The 20,832-nt window shown below is 41.1% G+C and overlaps 1 protein-coding gene across 3 annotated transcripts in view; it reads left to right on the top strand.

Moving 5' to 3' along the window:
- The first annotated feature begins 337 nt into the window (after positions 1-337).
- The window catches only part of B4GALT5 (beta-1,4-galactosyltransferase 5), a 109,386-nt gene continuing 88,891 nt past the window's right edge, over positions 338-20,832 (top strand). The window contains exon 1 of one of the 3 annotated variants that reach the window (XM_078149870.1): positions 338-542. Coding sequence is in view for 1 of the 3 variants with exons in the window: in XM_020984188.2 (XP_020839847.1) it covers positions 11,293-11,404 (112 nt within the window). In the remaining 2 variants the exon portion in view is untranslated. Of the gene's footprint in view, positions 543-11,121; positions 11,405-20,832 lie in introns of those variants that run through there. The other 2 variants (XM_020984188.2, XM_078149869.1) reach the window with 2 other exon arrangements.

The following is a 20,832-nucleotide window of genomic DNA, read 5'->3' as shown; positions in this document are numbered from 1 at the left end:
TTCCACCTGCTTCAGACCTGCATGTGTCCTCCCGGCCCTAACAACGTGCCCAAGGTGAAGGTAACACTAGAGCAAACAGCCCTTGGGCTGGGGTCAAATCAAGCTAAGTCCTTTTCCTATGTGATCCTTCTTTACTAAGAGATTTTATGTAAATTTGAACACTATCTCACTCCTCAGATTTAACAGAATTCCAGGGCTGTGTAGGGCAAATTTAAAGCAACAGCCCTCCAGTTTCCAGGTATTAGGATATTCCTGGGGGCATGAGGTGTGGAGAGGATTTCATAGTGCCAACAAGATTACTAAGCTTCTCATCTCAGTGTATCCTTCAATGGACAGGATGGAAACAACAACAACAAAATAGAGATCTAGATCTCCTTTGAAAGAAGAAAAAGCTGCAACTCAAGACAGGAAGTGACCTGTCTAAGGCAATGGATATGGGAAGGAAAACATCCCAGGGTCACAGATGTAGAAGTGGAAGGGACCTCACAGCCATTTAATCTGATCTCCTCATTTTAAAGATGAGGAGACTGAGGCCCAGAGAGGTAAGTGACTTGCTGAAGGCCACATAGAGTGTCCTTAGACTCCAGAACCGATGTTCTTTCCATTATACCATACAGATTCCCTAGAATCCTTTGAGTAGTTCCTCCCTTGCCCCATTTTCAGGGTTGTGTTGAGTATCAAATATGACTGTGAAGGTAAAAAAAAAGTACTTTTTTATTTTCATCCTAATAATCTCAATGAATATATAAGCCAACAGCCCATCATAATAAAGGGGAAACCCTTAATGTAGCAATATAATCAGAACTATTGACATTAGAATGCACAATTTAACAAAATAATAATAGTTTGCTTTGCATCTCCTCTCGAAGTCTGTGAACTCTATAGATTTGTTTTTATGTAATAGCTCATGTATATGTTGTTCTGATTCTGTTTTCTTCCCTCTGCCTCATTTGGCATGTCTTTCCAGCTTTCTTTATAGTACTCAGTTTGAATGGACAAATATTCCATTACATGGAACATTATCTCTTCAATGAAATCCACAACCTTCAAAAGACATTGGCCTAGTCATACAAACTACAAAAAAAGAAGAGAATGAAGAATGTTATAAGACTGCCTCTTGTCCCAACTGTGATATGCAGTTGGATAGTTGAGTTAGTACTTTGGGACACATATCTTGGATATCCTGTAGATGGGCAAGAAACTGAGGGCCATCTCCAGTTGTCCTGATCTATATCTGGCCACTGGACCCAGATGGCTCCAGAAGAGAAAGTAAGGCTAGTGACTTTGCACAGCCCTCCCTCACTTAAATCCAATTCACCTGCATGTCATGCCATTACCTCCCTGATGTCATAGTTCTTTTCTAGAAAGGACAAACAAGAAGAAGAAACTAAACTCTGATTTGAATAGGAGGAGGAAGCAGTGGGATATAATAAAAAACAAAACAAAACCCTGGATTGATGCAGGGTGTGTGTGTGTTGGTGGGGGAGGGTCAGAGGATCTGGGTTCAAATTCTTCTTTTGACTTTTCCTATCTGTGTGACTACCTTGTACAGGTCACTTAACTTCCTTGGGCTTCAGTTCCTTATTTGTGTAATGAGGTAGAGTTGGACAAATGGAGCTAAGTAATGTACCAAGATAACAAAAAGGTGGGGTTCTTTACCTTTCTGTGTGTATGTCATGGAATTCTTTGGCAGTCTGGGGAAGCCTATGGACTCCTCAGAATAATGCTTTATTTGCCTACATGTATAACAGAAGGAAATATTTAAGTTGAATTAGAGGTTAGCAAAAACAAAGATGTAATTTTCCCCCCATCTAATTACACCGATCCCCTGAAATCTCTTTATAGATATCTTGGAGGTCTGAAAAGCCTAGGTTAACAACCCTTGATCTAGATTGAGTGATAACAGGTAAGACAACCTGAGTATTGGATTAGTATGCTCAAAATCTGAAAAGGGCAGAGAGAAGCCCTTCAAGGCTTTAGAAGGGACATGGACAGAAACTGCAGAGGACAAGAAGGCAGGCATGGTTATAACTGCCAGAGGAGACAGCGCCTATATCAGGGATATCAAAGATCTAAAAAAGGATTGAATATACTGCAATTTGTTCAGCCCTTCCCCAATCTTTATTTATTTATTTATTTATTATTGCTTCGGCAATCAGGGTTAAGTGACTAGTAAGCTAGTAAGTTTCTGAGACTGGATTTGAACTCAGGTCCTCCTGACTCCAAGGCTGGAACTCTATCCACTGCACCACCGACCTATCCCCCCACCCCAATTTTTAGACATTTAGAGGTAGCCTGCTAGTGGAAGGTGTTGGATTGAGAATCAGGAGCCTTGAGTTCAAGTTCCTATTCTGACACTTAGGAGTTTGGTGACTGGACAAGTTGTTTTGCATTTCTGAATCTCAGTTTCTTCATCTGTAAAATGGGAACAAAAACACCTGCACTGCTTTCTCTGTAGGGATAAAGCAGTAAGGAAAGCCTTTTATAAACCCACTATGGAAATCTAAGTTGTTACAAGGGCTCTATAAAGACTTGCGAATTGAGTAACCATGGATTTTCTCCTTTATTTTAATGCCTTAGCTCCTATTTTTCTGGGTAGTAACTGTAGTCCTTCACTCTTGTGCATAAAAGCAGAAGTTAGGGAAGCCTAATGAAGCCTAGTTTTTCTTTTTCCCTTGCTGGTGAAATCTGTTCTCCTGGGGCCTAGTGGGATGAGTAGGAGAACAAGAGATACACATGAAAGAAAGAGAAGGGACAGCTGTTGTTCTCCTACTGACATCATGGCAACTTCTGATTTCTCCCAGACACCTGTGAGCAGCCGAGTTTTCTTAACAAAATGAATCCCTGTGCTGGAATGGTTGGCCCTGGCGCCAGTCTGGTGGCCAGAGCAGGTGGTATTTTAAGAGCACGTCATCCCTCAGAAGTGACACTATTTTTCTATCCAAGGCTTTGGATCAGGAGAGAGCCCTATTCCAGTATTTGAAAGTCATTGCTCCATTTGCATGAACTTGGCACTGAGGATAGGCAGCAGGTGGCTGAAGACCAGAATCCCCTCATCATACCACAAACCCCTCCCTGGAAGCCTTTGTTACCTTTTCTTTAATCATATCTGATTGGCTAAGTTACCTAAGATTCCTGGTTATAGAAGCAAAGGGCAATACCACCAAAAAGACCTCCTATTATAGGAATGATAGTTTACACAGTACTTCCTATGCTTTATTTCACTTGATCCTTACAATAACTCTGGGAAGAGGGGCTATTTTTATCTTCCATTTTACAGAAGAGGAACCTGAGGCTGAGAGAGGTTAAGTAACTTTTCCAGGGTCATATAATTAGTAAGTGACTGAGGCAGGAGTTCAACTCAGGGCTTCCTTACTCCAAGTCAAATGTTCTATCCATTACAGCATGTGGCTGCCTTTAAGTCCTAGAATGATGGAGCAGGAAGAAACTTTACACTGAAAATCACAGAAAGTCAGCTCTAGAAGGGACCTTATTAGGGGAAAGGAAGGGGAAAAAGAGAATAAGCACTTATATAGTACCTACTATGTGCCTGGCACTTTAAAATATTATCTCATTTGATCCTCACACCGACCCTTGGAGGTAGGTGCTGTTATTATCTCCATTTTACAATTGAGGAAACCAAGGCAAACAAATTCAATGACTTGCCCAGGGTCACACAACTAGTGTCTGAGGCTGGATTTGAACTCAGATCTTTCTGACTCCAAGTCCAGCATGATATTCACTGTGCCACCTGGCTGCTTCTTTAAATCACATTCTTTCCAAAGGTGCACAGGAAGCCCCTCTGGGGCTCAGTCTCCCAACCTACACTCAGACTACCAGGCTGGACCTCAGAGCACTGCTGTTACTACCTTCGGATTAACCCTAAGTGGTTGAGGTGGTTTTGTAGTCTTATAGCTCATGAGTCCTCATCTGGTATGGGTTCTCCAGTATCAATAATCAATTGATAGCTCCCTATTACCAGTTTTAATAAATTGATATCCAAGTAGCTTTTACAAAGGGAAGTTATAGCAAGGACTAATATATGAAAACATTCCAAACTGGGAGCCCACTCTCCCTTCTGTATACCTCAGGCCCTGGGAGGAGTAGGCTCAAACTTTAAGTCGTTTTTACAGAGCATCCCACCTCCTACTCTGAGGGGAGTATTTCCAGTCCTTTCCTCCCTTCTTAGAGCCCCCACCAATTTTAGTTTTGGGTAACATATAGTCTTGCTTGTAAGCCATAAAGTCATGACTGCCGAGTTAATTCACTTCTGGGCTGGGGCAAACAGCTTGTTCCCCAGGGCTGGCTCCTTATTGAGCTTGACTACCGCTGGTGCACTTCCACCGGGGCTGGCAGACTCAGCTAGCTTTTGGATCTCCGAGGGTTCTTCTATTCCATCTCAGATATTCAGTCACTGAAGATCGGTAAAGAATAAACAGTGGAGGCAGAAGCAACAGAACCACCATGTGTTCACAGACATATGGTCAGGCTGCTTTATCTGCCAAGTGTGATCATGACTGCCATAACTTTAGGTGGGTTGGTACCAGCCAGGAGATATTGCGAAAGTTCTGAGGACCAGACTCTCATTGACCAGTCTGCCTGTTACACAAAACTATTCCTTCCCTTTCTCTAATCATCCCTTGAAAGAAAGTAAAAAGGAAAGAGGGAGGAATAAAGCAGTTCAGCAAAACTAAATAACACCTAAAACACCTAAAAACTTAAATGACAAAAAATAGCAAATGAAGCTGACAGTGTAATATAATGTTCCCTACTAAACTCCTCCAACTTCCCAAAGAAGGGAAGGAAATACATTTTCTTATATTTTCTACAAGGTCAGTCTTGGTCATTATAGTTACACAGTTGTCACGGATTTTGTTTGTTGTTGTTTTTTCCATTTGCGTTATAATCTTGGAGCAGAACCTCAGAGAGTTGAGCTTGTGTGTAATTCATCTGCCGAAGTTGAATTTATACTGCTTTACTGTGGGTCCCTTTCTTTCTGCAAGTGTCAGTCTGATAGCAATGCTTCCTGGGGATGCTAGTATCTGTGTTGATAGGTACAGGCAGGTGCTTATGGTGATGTATGTTCTGTTCTATTCTAGGTCCTTTTTACCTTCTGCCTGGATTCTTGTAATAGCCTTCTAATTGGTTTCACTTCATTTGGTATCTCTTTTCTCACCTATAGAGCATGTTAACACAAGTCTTCTTAACATCCCTGTCATCATTTCCCTCCCCTGCTTTGAAAATCTTCCTTTTTATTATTATTATTTTTTTTAATCTTCCTATTTTTTATAGGATAAAGCACAAACTCCTAAGCATTCAATGCTTTCTAAGATCTGGCCACATTCCATTAGCCAACCTTACTTTCCCTTCCTTTTTTCTAACACAAGCTACTTACCTATCAAGAGCAATCCCCTCATGGGTCCCTAAAAATTCCACCTTTATTCTGTTTGTAAGTTTTGTGTCATGTCATCCCTGCCTGATGTGCCCTATCTCTTACCTTTCACTTATTCAAAGCCTGCTCATCTTTATTTTTCTTTTTTTTTCAATGAACAAAAATCTATTTTTGCTCCTTTCCTCCCTTCTTCTCCCCACAATACAGAGAATGAGGGGGAAGGGAGAGAGGAGAAAAAAACCCAAACCTTTATAAACAAATATACGTAGTCAAGCAAAACAAATTTCTACATTGGTTATGTCAAAAAAGTAGATGTCTCATTCTTCTTACTGAGTCCATCACTTCTCTGTTAGGAGAATGTTTCATTATCAGTCCGCTGGAAAATGGTTGTTACATTGACCAGAATTCTGAAGCCATTCAAAGCCATTTTTATAGTGTTGTTATTGTTGTATAAATTCTCCTGGTTCTGCTCACCTCACTTTACATCAGTTTATATAAATTTTCCCAGTTTTTTTTAACGGCACAATAATGTTTTATTATATGTCATATACCATAATATATTTAGCCATTGCCAAATACATGGCCATCCCTTTAGTTTCTGATTGCTACTACAAAAAGTTGCTGTAAATATTTTTATACATTTTTTTTGTCTTTCTCTTATGTCTTTGGGGTATAGGCCTATGGGTACCTTGTCTTTAAGGCTGCTCACATCTCATCTCTTCCAGTAACACTTTGTAAATCACTCGAGCCAGAAGTTTACAAAATGCTTTTCTTACCAAAATGCAGTAGGGTAGGTAGTGTAGGGATTACTATCCTCATTTTCTTTAATACTTCGAAAAGTCCATGGTCTCATCAGTCTAGATATTCCCTCTCTTTGGGTATGTAGATGCTTTAGTAAGTGGTTTCACAGGATCATAGAAATATTGGATCTTATGTTGGAAGGAACTTCAACACTTGGAGCTAAATATTCATCACCGGATGGCCAATATCCAGGAGGGGGGAGGGGTAAGGTTCTCTGCCTTTTGATTGGCTAAATAGACAGTCTGAGAGAGCGCGCGCGCGCGTGCACACACACACACATATACACACACACACCCAGATTGTCAGTTCATACTGGCCTTTTTAGCTTGGTTGGACTTGCCAGAGCTTGAAATCTGTTGGCAAAACCTTCAAGAACTCAGTTATTTCTTTACTTCAATGAGAAATAGAAGGGAGATTTGAGTGGAGAAGCCCTATTTTATAGATCAGGAGACTGAGGTTCAAAAAGATAAATAGGATACCCAATGTCACACAGTTAATAAATGTCAATGCTGAGAATTGGATCCAGGGCTTTTTGATTCCAATCCCTATCAGACACTGTAATGTAGCACAAGTGGACAAAGGTAGGGACACTGAGACCTCTGTAGAAGACGTATAACAGAGGTAGGTCAGAATTATTAGGGTGTACTTCTATAGATTTTCATTTCAGAATTGCATATTTTTGCCCAGATTCATTCAATAAACTTTCCTTATATGCTTCCTGTTGCAGGGCAGTGAGCTAGGCCTTCAAGACTAGGTGATGTAGTAGCTAGAGTGGTAGACTTTGAGTGAGAAAGATCGGAGTTTGAATCTTCCCCTAAACACCCTGGGAGTGATCCTGGACAGGTCATTTAATCTCTCTCAGCCTCAGTTTCCTCTTCTATAAAATAAGGATGATAATAGCATCTATCTCATAGCATTGGTGTGAGGATAAAATGAAATAATAGCTATAAAGCGCTTTGCAAACTTTAAAGCATCATATAAATATTAGCTATTATGAAATGACAATCTCTGCTTTCAGTTGTTTTTCAAATCTTGCTGTTTCTACTTTCAACATCTTCTGACTTCTTTTGGCTCACAGAGCCACCCCTTAGTTCAAACCCTCATCACTTCTTTCTGTACTATGGCAATTAATTGCTCTCCCTAAGTCTTCTCTCCTATTCCAGTCCAGCCCACATAACTGCTGCCAAACTGATTTTCCTGAGTGCAAATCTGGTAGTCTTACTCCCCTGTTCCATCACTCCAGCAGCTATAACAATTAAATATAAACTTTCTTTGCTTTTTAATGCCCTTCACAACCTGGCCCTAACCTTTCTTTACAGTCTCCTTGGTCATTACTCCCTTTCTCACTTTTCTTTTCTTTTCTTTTCTTTTCTTTTCTTTTCTTTTCTTTTCTTTTCTTTTCTTTTCTTTTCTTTTCTTTTCTTTTCTTTTCTTTTCTTTTCTTTTCTTTTTTTGGTGAGGCAATTGGGGTTAAGTGAGCTAGTGAGTGTTATGTGTCTGAGGCTGGATTTGAACTGAGGTCCTCTTGACTCCAGGGCTCATGCTCTATCCACTTTGTCACCTAGCTGCCCCATGTCTCACACTTTTAAATCCAGATAAAATGGTCTTTCTGTTCCTCACAAATGACACTCATCTCTCTTGCTTTTGCACTAGCCACACACACACACACCTCTCTCCTTCTCTGCCTCATACAGTCCCTATCTTCCTTTGAGATGCAGTTTAGGCACCATCTTCTGCTTGAGGCCTGTCCTCATTCCCTCAACTGCTATGGCCATCCCTTCCAAATTTGGTGCCCAGTCATTCAGTCCTGTTCAACTCTTTGTGACCCCATGGACCAACTCTCTAGTTTTATACAGGCAGGGGTTAAGTGACTTGTCCAGGATCACACAACTAGTAAGTTTCTGAGGTCACATTTGAACTCTGGTCTTTCTGACTCCAGGCCCAGTGATCTATCCACTGAGTCACTTAGCTGCCCAGACATTTATATGTAAATATTTGTTGTTCAATCTTGTCCAATTCTTTGTGACCCTGTGAACCATAATAGCATGCCAATACAGTCCAATACTGTCCATATTGTCCTTGGCAAAAACACTGGAATGGTTTGCCATTTCCTTCTCCAGTGGATTAAGGCAAACAGAGGTTAAGTGACTTGCCCAGCTATTAAGTGTCCAAGTCCAAATTTGAACTCAGGTTTTGCTCACCCCAATGTTCTACCCACTGAGCTACTTAGCTACCTCTTTCCCTTCCAAATTACCTTATATTTAACTACTTTGTATATATTTATTCATTTTATATTTATGCTGTATAGATGTACTGCATGCATGTATAATACACATACATGTATATGTGTATGTTTAAACACATTGTATATCTACATACACTTTTGTTTCCCCTATCAGCTTGTAAGGTCCTTTTGAGTAGGGAATATTCCATTCTTTGTACTTTCATTCCCAGATTGGCTCAGAGTAGGCAATCAATATAAATCTTGATTGATTTAAGGAATTAAAAGTCTAGTTACAATCTAGGACAGCAACACTGCTAACTATATTACACAATATTGCATGCTAAGTGCCTGAGAAAAGCATAGTATGCAACATGGGGTCCAAATGTAAAGAAAGTTTTTGAGACTGGAGTGTTTCTTGCCCTGTTTAATTCTAAGAGCAGCCTACCAAAGTGATAAAGCCTGGGAAAACATCTCTCTCTTTCCTCAGCAAGCCTGTTAATGCTGATGCTGACAGCAACAAATAAAGATGACCAAATTTCCTGGAGGTCATTGACATTTGTTGAGCAAGCCTGGCTTGTACTATGGGAAGCCTCCAGAAATGCAGTGAGCATAGTGTCACTGGTCTGGAGAGCAAAGAGAGGCTGAGTCCATAGAATGTCATTAGAACAGGAAGGGCCTTTAGAATACAGACCACAGAATGCTAGAATTGACAGGAACTTTAGAAAATGTGTGTAGGAAGGAAGTTAAGACACAGAATATCAGGGCTGGACTGGTCCTTAGGATACAGAACATTAAACCTGAAATGAACCTTAGAACAATGAATGCCAGAGTTGGAAGAGCCCTTAATGATAATTTAATACGACATTCTCCTATTATAGATAGGGAAACTAATCCAGGTTCAGATAGAAAGTTTCTTGTGTAAGATGACTCAATGAGGCAATGACAATTAGAATTTCCAATTACACCACACTGTCCCTTCTGTCCTTCTGATGTTTCTCCTCTGACTAAGTTATTCCACTGCCTGGGAGGCCAAGTGGTTCAGGGAAACTGTTCCCTATCAGATCACAGTAGTTTCATTTTAGTTTATTCATCTGTCAAGTAAGCATAATAATACCTGCCTTACCTGCTTCTCAGGGTCGTTTTAAGGATCTAATAAGATTATGAACATGAAAGTGTTTTGAGAAAATATAAAGTACTTTATAGTAATGGTGCCTCTCATTTGTATGGCATTTTGAACTTACAAAGTGCTTTTTTGTACATTATCTCATGTTACCTACACAACATGACCTGAGGAAAATGTTGAATTATCTTTCCTCATTTTATAGGTAAAGCAGTGATGATGAAGTAACTTGCCCAAGACCCTGGTAGCTAGTAAAGTGACTTGGAAGTCAGCCCTGGACTTCTGCCTTACAAAACAATGCTCTAGTGCCTTCCCTCTGTTTCATTTCCACTTGATCTTGCATATAGCTTATTTGTACAGTTATTTTCACGTTTCTGCCTCCCATTAGACTGTGAGCTCCTTGATAGCTGAGATTGTCTTTTACACAAAAGACGAGTGTCTTTTACACTTGGCACATAGTAGTTGCTTAATAAATACTTATTGATTGACCTTTGAACGTTTTCTATTTATAATCTGATTTTTCAAGTGGGGTCATTAACCTATTATGGAATGAACAAATGTGTTTGAAAACATCTAGGGCATTGGTTATCGGCACATTTTAAACAACATGGATTGCAAAAGTTATAATTTAAAACCATGCTTATCATGAAACTCTGCTATTCATTGTAGTTAAAGAAAACGGCTAATAGCCTTCAATAAATACTTTTTCATTGGTAGCCATTATCGGTCTTTCCCTTCCTGATAGCTCACTGCACTGTTTAATCCAGCTCTACATTTGAGTCTATGCTTCTACTTTATGGTTCTATACTGTCACGCTTTGGTCGGGAGGTATTGTCATCCCAGATAAATTGTAAGCTCCGTGAGGGCTTAGCTGGAGCCAGCGGGACCACACTTTAGGCGGGCAGAGTAGGGTCGTCAGGATCTGGTAATTTGGTGACGTTCCCTGACTGCTCACCAGCGCCCCCCCCCCCCCCCCCCGCCCAAGACAGCGCAAAGGGAAGAGGTAGTGGGAAAGACCCGGGGAAGATTCATAATAAGCTTACAGCTTTTCAGTCACTTTCTGGTTAGAAGACCCCATCTCCCGCCACTTCCACCCCACCACCCCCAGGTCTCCGGGCTCAGAGAATGGGCACTGAAGGAAACCTCCGTGGGTTAGGCTGGGAGGCCAACTCGCCCCTAGCCCCGTGTGCCGCAGTGGACGAGGAGCAGGAATGAACTTTGCAGACGGCCCCTTGGTTGCGGGGTGGGGTGGGGGGCGCCCAGCTCTAGAAGAGCGTTTGAGCGACACTCCCTGGATCCCGACGGTGGGGTGGAGGGGGTTAGGAGGAAGGAGGGGGAAGGAGGAGGAGTGGAGGAGGAGGAGAGGAGGAGGAGGGAGTGGAGGGCCGGAAGGGAGGGTGAGTAATCGCCAGGGACGGCCCCTGCGTGCCGCAGTCGGGGGTTTGAGCCGGAGAAGAGGCGAAGGGGAATTTGGTGACAGTGCCTCCGGGGACCTGCCCCCGGCCCGCCCCAGCCCCGCCCTCGCCACTGCGCTCGCTCCGGGGCGGCTCGGGCCCCCGCCCCGTTCATGTGGCCCGGCCCGCGGCGGCCGGCGGCGGGGGCACGGAGCGGCCAGGAGGCGGCGGCGGCGGCTGAGGCGGCGGCTGAGGCGGAGGGAGCGGAGGCGGCCCCGATGTGAGCAGCGGCGCGGTCGGTCCGCCCTCACCCGCCGTCCGGCTCGGCCCCGGCCCCTGCCCCCCTCAGGCCGGCTGCACCATGCGGAGCCGGCGGGGGCTGCGGCTCCCGCGCCGCTCGCTGCTGGCCGCGCTCTTCTTCTTCTCGCTGTCTACAACCTTCCTCTACTTCGTGTATGTGGCGCCCGGTATAGGTAAGGCCCAGAGGCGGCTCCGCGCGTCTCCTTGGTAACCCCCCCCCCAAGCCGCGGCCCCTGCGCACCTCCTCCGCCGGCCGGCCCTCCGGGGCTGACGCGCCAAAGGGCTCCCTCCCACCCAGCGCTCGAACCCCGCACTCCGCGTGGGTCCCCACTCTCCGCCTCGCTCGGCCCCCCACATCCAATCTCCCACTCGTCTTTTCTAAAGCCCTCTTCTCTGACCCCCCATCTCTTCCCTCTGCTTTTCTCACTCCCCCTCTGTCCCCCTTCTCCTTTTCCGACCCCTGCAATCTTTTCTGTCTCCTGACTCCCCATCCCTTCCCTCCTTTTCTGACCCCTTCATCTTTTCCCTCTCCTTTTCTGACCCCCCTTCTTTTCCGTCTCCTGATCTATCCTTTCCCTCTCTTCTTATGAACCCCCATTCCTTTCCTCTTTTTTCTGACTCCCCTCATCTCTTTTCTCTTCTGAACCTCCATTTTCCCTCTTCCTGACCCCCCCATCCCTTGCCTCTTTTCTCTTACACTCGTCCTCCTCTCTTATTCTCCCTCTTCTGAGTCTCCCATTCTAACGCAATCCTGCTACTTCATTCTCCCCCAGTCCTTTCCTCCTTACACTCCAGTCTTCTTAGCTCCCTTCTTCCCTGATCACTCCTTTCCTTTTTCCTCATCTCCCAACTCTCCTGTCTCTTTCTCTCTCTTTCTCTTTCTTCTCCCCCCCCCTTTTCAACCGTCATTTCCTTTGCTGTGGTCCCTTTTCTCACCTGCATCCCTTTTTCTCCTTTCTTCCAACCATTACCTTGCCTAAGGCTGGCTCTTTTCCTGAACCCCTAGCAATTACCACCTCCTACCAACCTCCTCTATTTTCTTAACCTCATTCTCCCACTTCTCTTCTATCACTCCCTCCTTTCCTATCTGTTTTGAGCCTTCTTTCATTTCTTTTCCTCTTATGGCTTCCTTATTATCCCTTTCTACTTCTGACCTCTTCTTTCTAACAGACTATTACCTAGCTTCTGCCTGGTCCGCTCTCCTCCCCACATTTCTCTATCCATGCGCATTTGACTATCCTGCAAACACACGGAGGGATGCTGGGTCTTGGCCGGACTCCAAAATCCTTTCTTCCACTTTTGGAATACCCCAGGCACCTTGCCTTGGATTTCCCGCTTGTCTTTTCGCTTCCATCCTGTGTCTACTGCCCTATATTTCTTAGTGCTGTCAGTTCTGCCCTCCCACAAGGGCACACATTTTTCCCCACCCTCGCTTCCCCTTCCTTTCCGCAGAGGCCTTGGCTTGTCCAGTTTCCTCTTGGGGAGTCATACTTCCAGCCACATGGAGAGATGACTGGTTCTGGGCAATAATATCTTCCTATAATCTATAGTCCCCCTATTGCTTACCCTTGAGACTAAGTTTAGGGGTGCTGCATCAGTATCTGCTAGGGTAGTGGAGGTGGGGCCTGGACATATGAGATGAGTTTGCTCTTGGGCTTGGAGAAAAGCCTAGGGTGAACTGAAGGTGAGAAGGGTATTCATTTTGTCCTGCTGGTTTTTGGAAATTTTTCTAGGCAGAAAACTTTAATTGTGTTTAAGTAGGGTTAGGTAGATCTGGACAGACTTTTTAAGTCATGCCCCTTAAGCCAGAAGCAAATTTACTAGAAAAGAATGAGAGCCTTTTGTTGGAAGCAAAACTTGTCCTTGAGAAAAGACTTAGACTCTCTCCTCCCCCCAAATAGGCACTTTTTAGGAGGAGTAGTGAACTTGGAGGCACTGAGAGATTAATTTGTGAACTCTGAGGAAAGGTTAGATCTGACTTTCTTAACTACTGATTGAAAGCTACTGTGGAAGCTTTAAGATAATTTGGTTTAGGGTGGGAGGAAAGTAGTGTTTGGGGCAAAGGAAGGGGACCAGGGACTGGTTGGGAATTAAGATGGGCAAACCTTTTAGCTATAGAGACATGCTTTTTTAGTACTATGGTATTTGGTACTATCCTCTGTTGAATTATCAAACACTGAACTAGCTGAATAGAGACATTTCCAGCAAAGCAGGAGGTTCTCCCCTACTCACTTTTGAATAAAATAAGCATATTTCACCTTATGGTTAATATTAGTGTTTCATATTATCAACTGGGGATTATGTAAGGGGTGTGTGTGTGTGTGTGTGTGTGTGTGTGTGTGTGTGTTGTGTGTGTATGTGTATGTGTGTGTGTGTGTGTGTGTTTAAGCTCTTGTGCTTTTAGAGAACCCTTTGATGATGTTCTAGAGGAATGGATGACATTAATTTGCTTTAGCAGGATCAAAAATGCTTTTTTTTAATGGAAAAGTACCCCACTTTGTGTGTTTGGGAAGAGGGAGGGAGGGAAAGGAAAAAGTGATAAGAATGTTTGCTGAACAGAAATTGCTGAGTAATTAGTGATACTACTTGAGAGTAGGTATCAGTCAGTATCCTGTTTGACACCATTCACTAATAATCATTTGAAATTTATTACAAAGGGAAATATGCAGCACTTCATTCCTTCAACTTTTGTGTACAATGTGACATGTATTTCAGGTTGTGGTATTTGGATCAACCATATTAAAAAAAGTTGATTGGAATCCCTATTTTATTTTAAAAGGTTGGAAACTAAATTCTTTGACAGAAATGTGACTTAAAATTTACTTAAATTCCTTAACACCACATTTTTGAGTTAGGAGAATTAGAGTGGTTCTTTTTATAAAGCTATGCATTTTAAAATTGTTCCTGAATTTTCCTATATTGCTTTTAACTGAGAAAAGATGCAAGTGTTGGATTCTTAAAAAAATCTTAACCTTAGAAGACAGAATTTTAATTTTGTTCAGAAGGGAACACTAAAAAAGGTATGCAAAGGCCTTTTTGTTTAAATCTAGTTAAATTTAGTTACTACATTGGGATTTCTCATCAAGGACTTAAGGCCTCAAATGTCCATTTTTAGCATTATTGAGCTGCTCTCTAGTAATAAGAGACATATTTTTTAAAAAAGGATAAGATAACCTTATCCTTTGGGATTGAAAGGAGAGAATGGTAAACATTTTGGAGGTAAATGCCTTAATTGAACTGCCCTTTAAAATGGATTTATGATGTATTAAATTTACAAGTAATTATAATTGAGTTTTGTGGTATGGAAGAAAGTGTCAAACTTATAGATTTATTTTTTTACTGGATTTTTGTTTTGCTGTTTCTTGTTTTTTCTTCCATTAACACTTTTTTGGTTTTGTAGCCAATTCAAATATGTTTAAGGGATAAAGACTATTTATCTTTTCAGATGTGTGGTTCACGTGTTCAGAATGGGCAAACAAAGAATCATGTCAAACTATTGATGCTGATGCCTTCGTGTAGGAATATGGTTGGTAAGCAGTACACCGTTAACATGGAAGCTCTGAGGTCTAATGCCAACACTGTTAGATGTGGCGCTGGGTCATACAGTCATTAGAGACTTTCTGGGAATAAGGAGATCTGCTCCCCTCCCAAACTTTTGTTGGGATGTAACCTATTAAACGTGATCATGAAACACCAGGTTTATGATGGTGCCCAGCACAGCATATTCAGGCATTTTTAGTCCTAAATCTAGTTGAGTGTGATTTCATTAGTCAGCATGGTCTCATTGGAAGTTAAGGATATTTTTGGTTATTAAAAAAGAACTCATGTATAATGGTTTCAGACTGGTCAATGTGACTCTGAAAGAAGATAATGCTTAGAATATGGAAGCTAAGTGGGGAGTATGTTCCTCTTATATACAGTGAGATAAAAGGAGTGCTATAGTTGCACATTTTTTCTATATGGATATTTGACTATTTTAAAAGGTTAAACATTTTTGTGTTTATAGACAGTAGATCATGAACAAGGGGGTTTTTGGAGGGAAAAGGGGAGTTTTTGGTTTAAAATTTTTTTTTAACTGGGCTGGGAGCCATACACATTGATATTTAAATAGCACTTTTTGCCTCACTTAGTTTGACTCTTGGGCCCCCTGAGACCTAAGGAAGTATTGCGTATGTATAGTAAAGATACTTTGCACTTTTAAAATGAGACCTACCCTTAACAGAAATTTTGCTGGAGTCAAAATTCCTTACTCCTGTTTGGCAGTGCCTTTTAAAAGGTTATAATTCCTAGGAAGAAAACTTTTTTATAGCAATATGTGGTCTAATAGAGTGAAAGCTTCTTAATCCAAGTGTTGGGACATAATATTGTGTGATGTTGTGTGTTGAGGTTACAGATTTTGAAAACTGCTAAAAGCAGAAAATCACATTTTAAAATCACTTGCAGTGCTGCAATTCAGTGAACAGTTTAGTTTAACAAACATTTAAGTGCTTACTACGTACAAGGCACATAGTATCCATCTGAGATACTGATATTATGATACAAATACAAAACAGAATACAGTAGGAGATAAGATGTGTACAAGTAACTACTATGTAAAGTCTGAGAGAGATATTTAAGAAGGCTCTGTGTGGTAATGAAGGAGTAATATAGATGGACTATTCAGCTAATAGGAATTCTGCATATGGTCTGTTAGGAAGCTGAAAATTCCTTGGGTTGAACTTGGCCTGCTGTTTGGACAAAGGTGAAATCAATGAACTTGAGAGTCATGATTCTATAATTCACTGGGTCTTCCTGGTACAGATTCAAAATATGAATAATAAAGTGCATTGGAAAAGATTAGGAGAGAGTTAGTTGGGGCATGGATCCTATGGGATCAGTAATACTATGTGTCCCATAGTTTTGGAGTTTTAAGCTATTAAGGTATAGTTCCAAAATGAGATCTATCTAGACTAACCCTTCCTTCCCCCTCCACTCCATATAATTTACTCTTATGTCATCTGCTTGAAAGAAAGAAAAGTTAAATGGTTTTCCTCTAGAGAAAGGTTATCTTTTGAGAATATAGTGGTTGGAAAGAAGGCAGTGTTAATTGGAGTCTTGCTTCCTCCAACTCACTGTGACTGGATGATTTTGAGCCGGTCTTTTGACTTTGTTGTGTCTCCTCATTTGAGGCAAAAAGCCTCTAGAATAGTTGGACTTTCCACCTTCGGTAAACTTTTCCAGTGAAATATAGTCAGTTATGAAATGTATATCTTATATTTTTAAATAATTCTAGATAAGGTATAATATATACATGTATGACTGTCTGTAGACATTTAACTTAATCATGTAACAGCGTCTGATAGCTAGCCAGACTGTAAGACTTCATTAACTGTAAAGTATGGAAACAGAAAAAAAAATTTTGGGGGGAGGTGAAAAAATATGACCTTGAAAGCCTCAGTGGTTTAGTTTATAAACTTTTTTTTTTGGTGGGGGGAGAAGAATGAATTTTTGCATCAAAAATTTTTTCCCTGCCAACTTTATTTCAGTCATGCCTATGCAGAATCACTTTAGGTTGTAAAATCAAGTTGATGCTTTTTGTTTTACCGGGAGATGTTACCTATTTCATGAATAGCTATTTTCAAAATGATGTGCTTGGGTTTGGGGTTGAAATTCCTTTCCTAGTCAAATTGTGCTAGAGTTGGATGATCTGTAAAAGTAGGTTTCCAAATAGTATATCAATTTCAGTTCTGGACTTCATGGATTAGTTAGTATAGCATTTGCTCCAGTTCTCATCTTAAAATTTGGAGGTGGGATTAAATAGCTGATCTCTGAAGTCTCTTCTAGCTCTAAATCTGTGAATTTAGATTTTGTTCATAAGTATGAGGGTGGTGAGGGAATTAGGAAGAAAGGTTCCTTCCTTTCTAGGCTCTGTGCTAATTTCTGGGAGAGTGGAAATTCCTTAGAGGTCTCAAGACAAATTGCTAAATTCCTGATTACTTGCTTATGAAAAGCTTTTTTTATTTTTATACTAAGAAAAGTGGGTTGGACACACCTTGCCCCAAGGGATAAACACTCTATAACTGAAAATTAGTAAGGGAGGCAAATCTATGAGGGTAGGTCAAGGAAGCACTTAAAAGTGGTTGATAAGGTTGGAGCAAAGTTAAAGCATGATTTGAAGCCAACACGTAAGGTGTTTGCTTTAGGGAAGTTAATAACACTTACAGCTACCCTGTGAACAAGGCATGCTTGCAGATGACCACAAACCTTATGTAGACTGTGTGGTTCAATGGGCAGAGTTATCCATTGCTAAGTGATGATGCTTCCATACATGGCAGGTGTGTCTTGATGTATGGGGGGCAGCTAGGTCCCTGGAAAGTTATAGGTGAATCATTTAGATAAATAAAAGTAGGTGAGCTTTTTCTGTAAAGGAATTCTAGAGTAGGTGCCTGTTCCTTGCCTTGCTAATTGCTGCCAGGGATATAAGAAGCACCTAACCTTATTACAGCTGGAACAAATAGTGGATTTGTTACTTCTTCTTTTCTTTACTTAAGAATAAGAAAATTGAAGTCTGAAGGACTTAAGTAACTTGCTCAGAATAGAGAAGTATAAATACTTATAATCAAGTTGGGGAAACAAGATTTACCTCAGGAAAATTAATGATACAAACTTAAATACTAAATTGTGTCATAGATTGTAATGGCCGTGGGATTTGAGAAAAGAAAAAAAAAAGATGGCACCTAGAGTAGGCTTCCTAAAGGAGAGTGGGAGCTAGGTCTTGAGGGATACAAAACATGGGTGATTCCTTTTGTAAAACAATTATCTCATAATTTTTTGGTAAATTTAGATTTTTCATATATTAAGTTTGCTTAAATTGGTTGGCATGCCTGTGACATCAGCAGCGGCAGCATATTCAAACTCTGGACATAATCATTTGGACTTAGCAGCCTTTCTTTGAGATGAATGGAAAAATTACACTTAGCCATATAATTTTTCCTGTTTTAGACCTTTGAGGTGAGATGTCAAAACTGCAAGCTATTTCTGCTCTAAAGTGCATCTTTTTGATCATGTGAGCTAGAAATTGAAAAGAAATCTGTTTTGGCTACTGCCAAGAAAGAACACCTTAAGTCTTTGGAATGTCCACCCTTTGAGCTTTGGGTGGGTGGATCCCTTTAGTTTTGCCAGAGCAACTCTTTTCACTTCTGTTCTTCCTTTTTGCTCAGCCTTAGAGAGATTGTACTTTAACTCATGCCTTACCCTCAGTCCTTCAGCTAAAGCTGTATGTTAAAATCAAATTAATTTTACCTTTTGACCTGAATACTGCTTTGTACAACAGTGCTTTTATTCCAGAAAGCCTGAGGAGCTGGAAAGAACTTTTGTTTATAGTCTAACCCCCTGCTGATCCTGTGAATTCATTGTTTGCCCAAGCCTGGGAATCACATTGAATAATTTAGAGTGCTGCCTCTTCTTGGATTTCCCTTTCTATTCCTTTATTGTTAGCTTGGGTAAGCAGTTATTAGAGACAGGGTGCTGCCACCATCTTCTCACCTGGTTACTAGAGCTAACAGGTAATTTCAAGAGGCTAAAAGACTGTCTGGTCATTGTTTGGGAGGAGATCCCTGAAACACATTTCTCAATTATGAAGAAAACTACTATCAGACTATTAATGGCCCAATTGTCATCTTCAGCCTTACCTAGCGGCACTTTTTTATACGTTTTGCAGAAATGAGTGCCTTTTCATTCTAATACTTCCCTCTGTTGATAATTTCTTATCGTACGTATAGCTTGTTGGTACATAGTTGTTTATATTACTATTTTACCTTTCTTTGTTATCTCTGGCACTTAGCATAGTGCCTGGCACATAGTTGTGGTGTTTTTGTCCTTTTTTTTGAAGAGGACCAGTGACATCACAGGGTCATGTCTCGATGCCTGAGTAAATTGAATTTAAGTGAGACAGAGTTGCACAAAGTCATCAGCCTCACTCTGTCTTCTAGAGTCATTGAAGTCCAGTGGCAAGACAACAGTCAGGACAACTGTCAGTGGATGACCTTGGCATCTTTGATGTCTGACCAAATTATAAGCATGCTACAGTGCCCGATTCAGCCTCCTTCATGGCCTTTAGAACAAAATGTTCTCATCCACCCATTCCGTGGGGGTGGGGGAGTAGAGAAGTCTTCACATGCTTGGGGTAGACATCCCCCTAAATCAGTGACAGATTTGATGCCTGTCATTTACCCTCAATGTGGTTTAGCCTGTCTGCCAAGACAGAGGTGTGGCTGATATGAGTGCTACAGCTTCTTGGGGCCACAGGTGAGAATTGAGTGCTAGTAGACACTAATGTTGGATGAACAGCCCTGAAGAGACCTTGGCTAATGTGGTGGTCCACCTTGAACACCCCATACACCCTGGCACTTAGTAAACATGTGATAAAAGATTACATATTGCCTAATATAGTTACAGTTTATAAAGTGGTTTTCTCACAGTAACTCTATGATCTAAGTAGGATAAATGTCATCCTCATTTGACAGATGGGGAAGTTAAGGTCCCTCCACGTGAAGTGTTACTGAGCTAAACTAACAAGTAGTATTGTTCTACCTCACCTCCCCCATTTTCACAGCACTTTCCCTTACCTCACTCTTGCCTTAAGGCAAGCAAGCAAAAATGGTAAGATAACTTTCTCATTAATCAGCAAGTAGTAGTAGAAGAGGAGGCTTGGTTAAATTTTCAAATCATCCTCATTTTTTTCCCTTTGGCTGTGGTTGAGAAATGGGTTTTCCTGGTCCTGTTCAAGAATTAAAGACATTTATTTAAAATAGATCAAGAATGACGTATAAGACTATAAAATGACATACATTTTGGGTCTGATAGTTTGACCTTTTTGAGTTGAGAGAGCTACTACGCTCCCCTCCCAATGATTTTTTAAAATTCCTTTTTTTTAAACAAAAGATAAAACATAGGTACAATCATTTTTGAAAATTCTTTGTACCACACTTCAGTTAAATTCATTGAACATATAACACACATTGGTTAAATGCTTGTATGCTCTGTGCTTTTTGTGGTACCTCAGTTTTATTGTGAAGAATCGTAGGATCATAAATTTATAGCTGGAAGGGACCTTAGAAAGCATGGAGTCCAATCTCACTCATTTTACAGAGGAGAAAACTGAAGCACAGAGAGGTTAAATTAAATTACTTGCCCTGGGTCACACAGCTAGGAAGTATTAGAGATGGGATTTCTGTCTTCATGAGTTCAGTGCTCTATATAAGCAATATAGAAACTGCAAAACAGCATGTAAACGTGAGTTGCTTTTATTATGTAACTCATGCTCCTTTCAGTACAATTTGTAAAAAACTGTTGGTCAAAGTTGCTACAACAGGAACCTATTACCAGTAGTGTGGAAAGAGTTCCAGACTTGGAGCCATAAGGCAGAAATTCACGGCTTAACTTTGATGCTGAGTGAACCTAGCTAACTAAGCAAGTCGCTTAACAGTAAGTACCTCAGTTTCCTTTTCTGTCAAATGGAAATATTAATAATTGGGCTACCTACCTCACACAGTTATTGTGAGGATAGTACTTTGCAAAATCTTAAGTACTGTGTATCAGTTGTTATTTCCTAGAGTGGGGA

This window comes from Phascolarctos cinereus, unplaced genomic scaffold, assembly GCF_003287225.1.
Source record: "Phascolarctos cinereus isolate Bilbo 61053 unplaced genomic scaffold, phaCin_HiC Scaffold_2;HRSCAF=192, whole genome shotgun sequence".
NCBI classification, from domain to species: Eukaryota; Metazoa; Chordata; class Mammalia; order Diprotodontia; family Phascolarctidae; genus Phascolarctos; species Phascolarctos cinereus.
The sequence above is the reverse complement of the archived record's forward strand: the minus strand, read 5'-3'. Positions and strand labels throughout refer to the sequence as shown.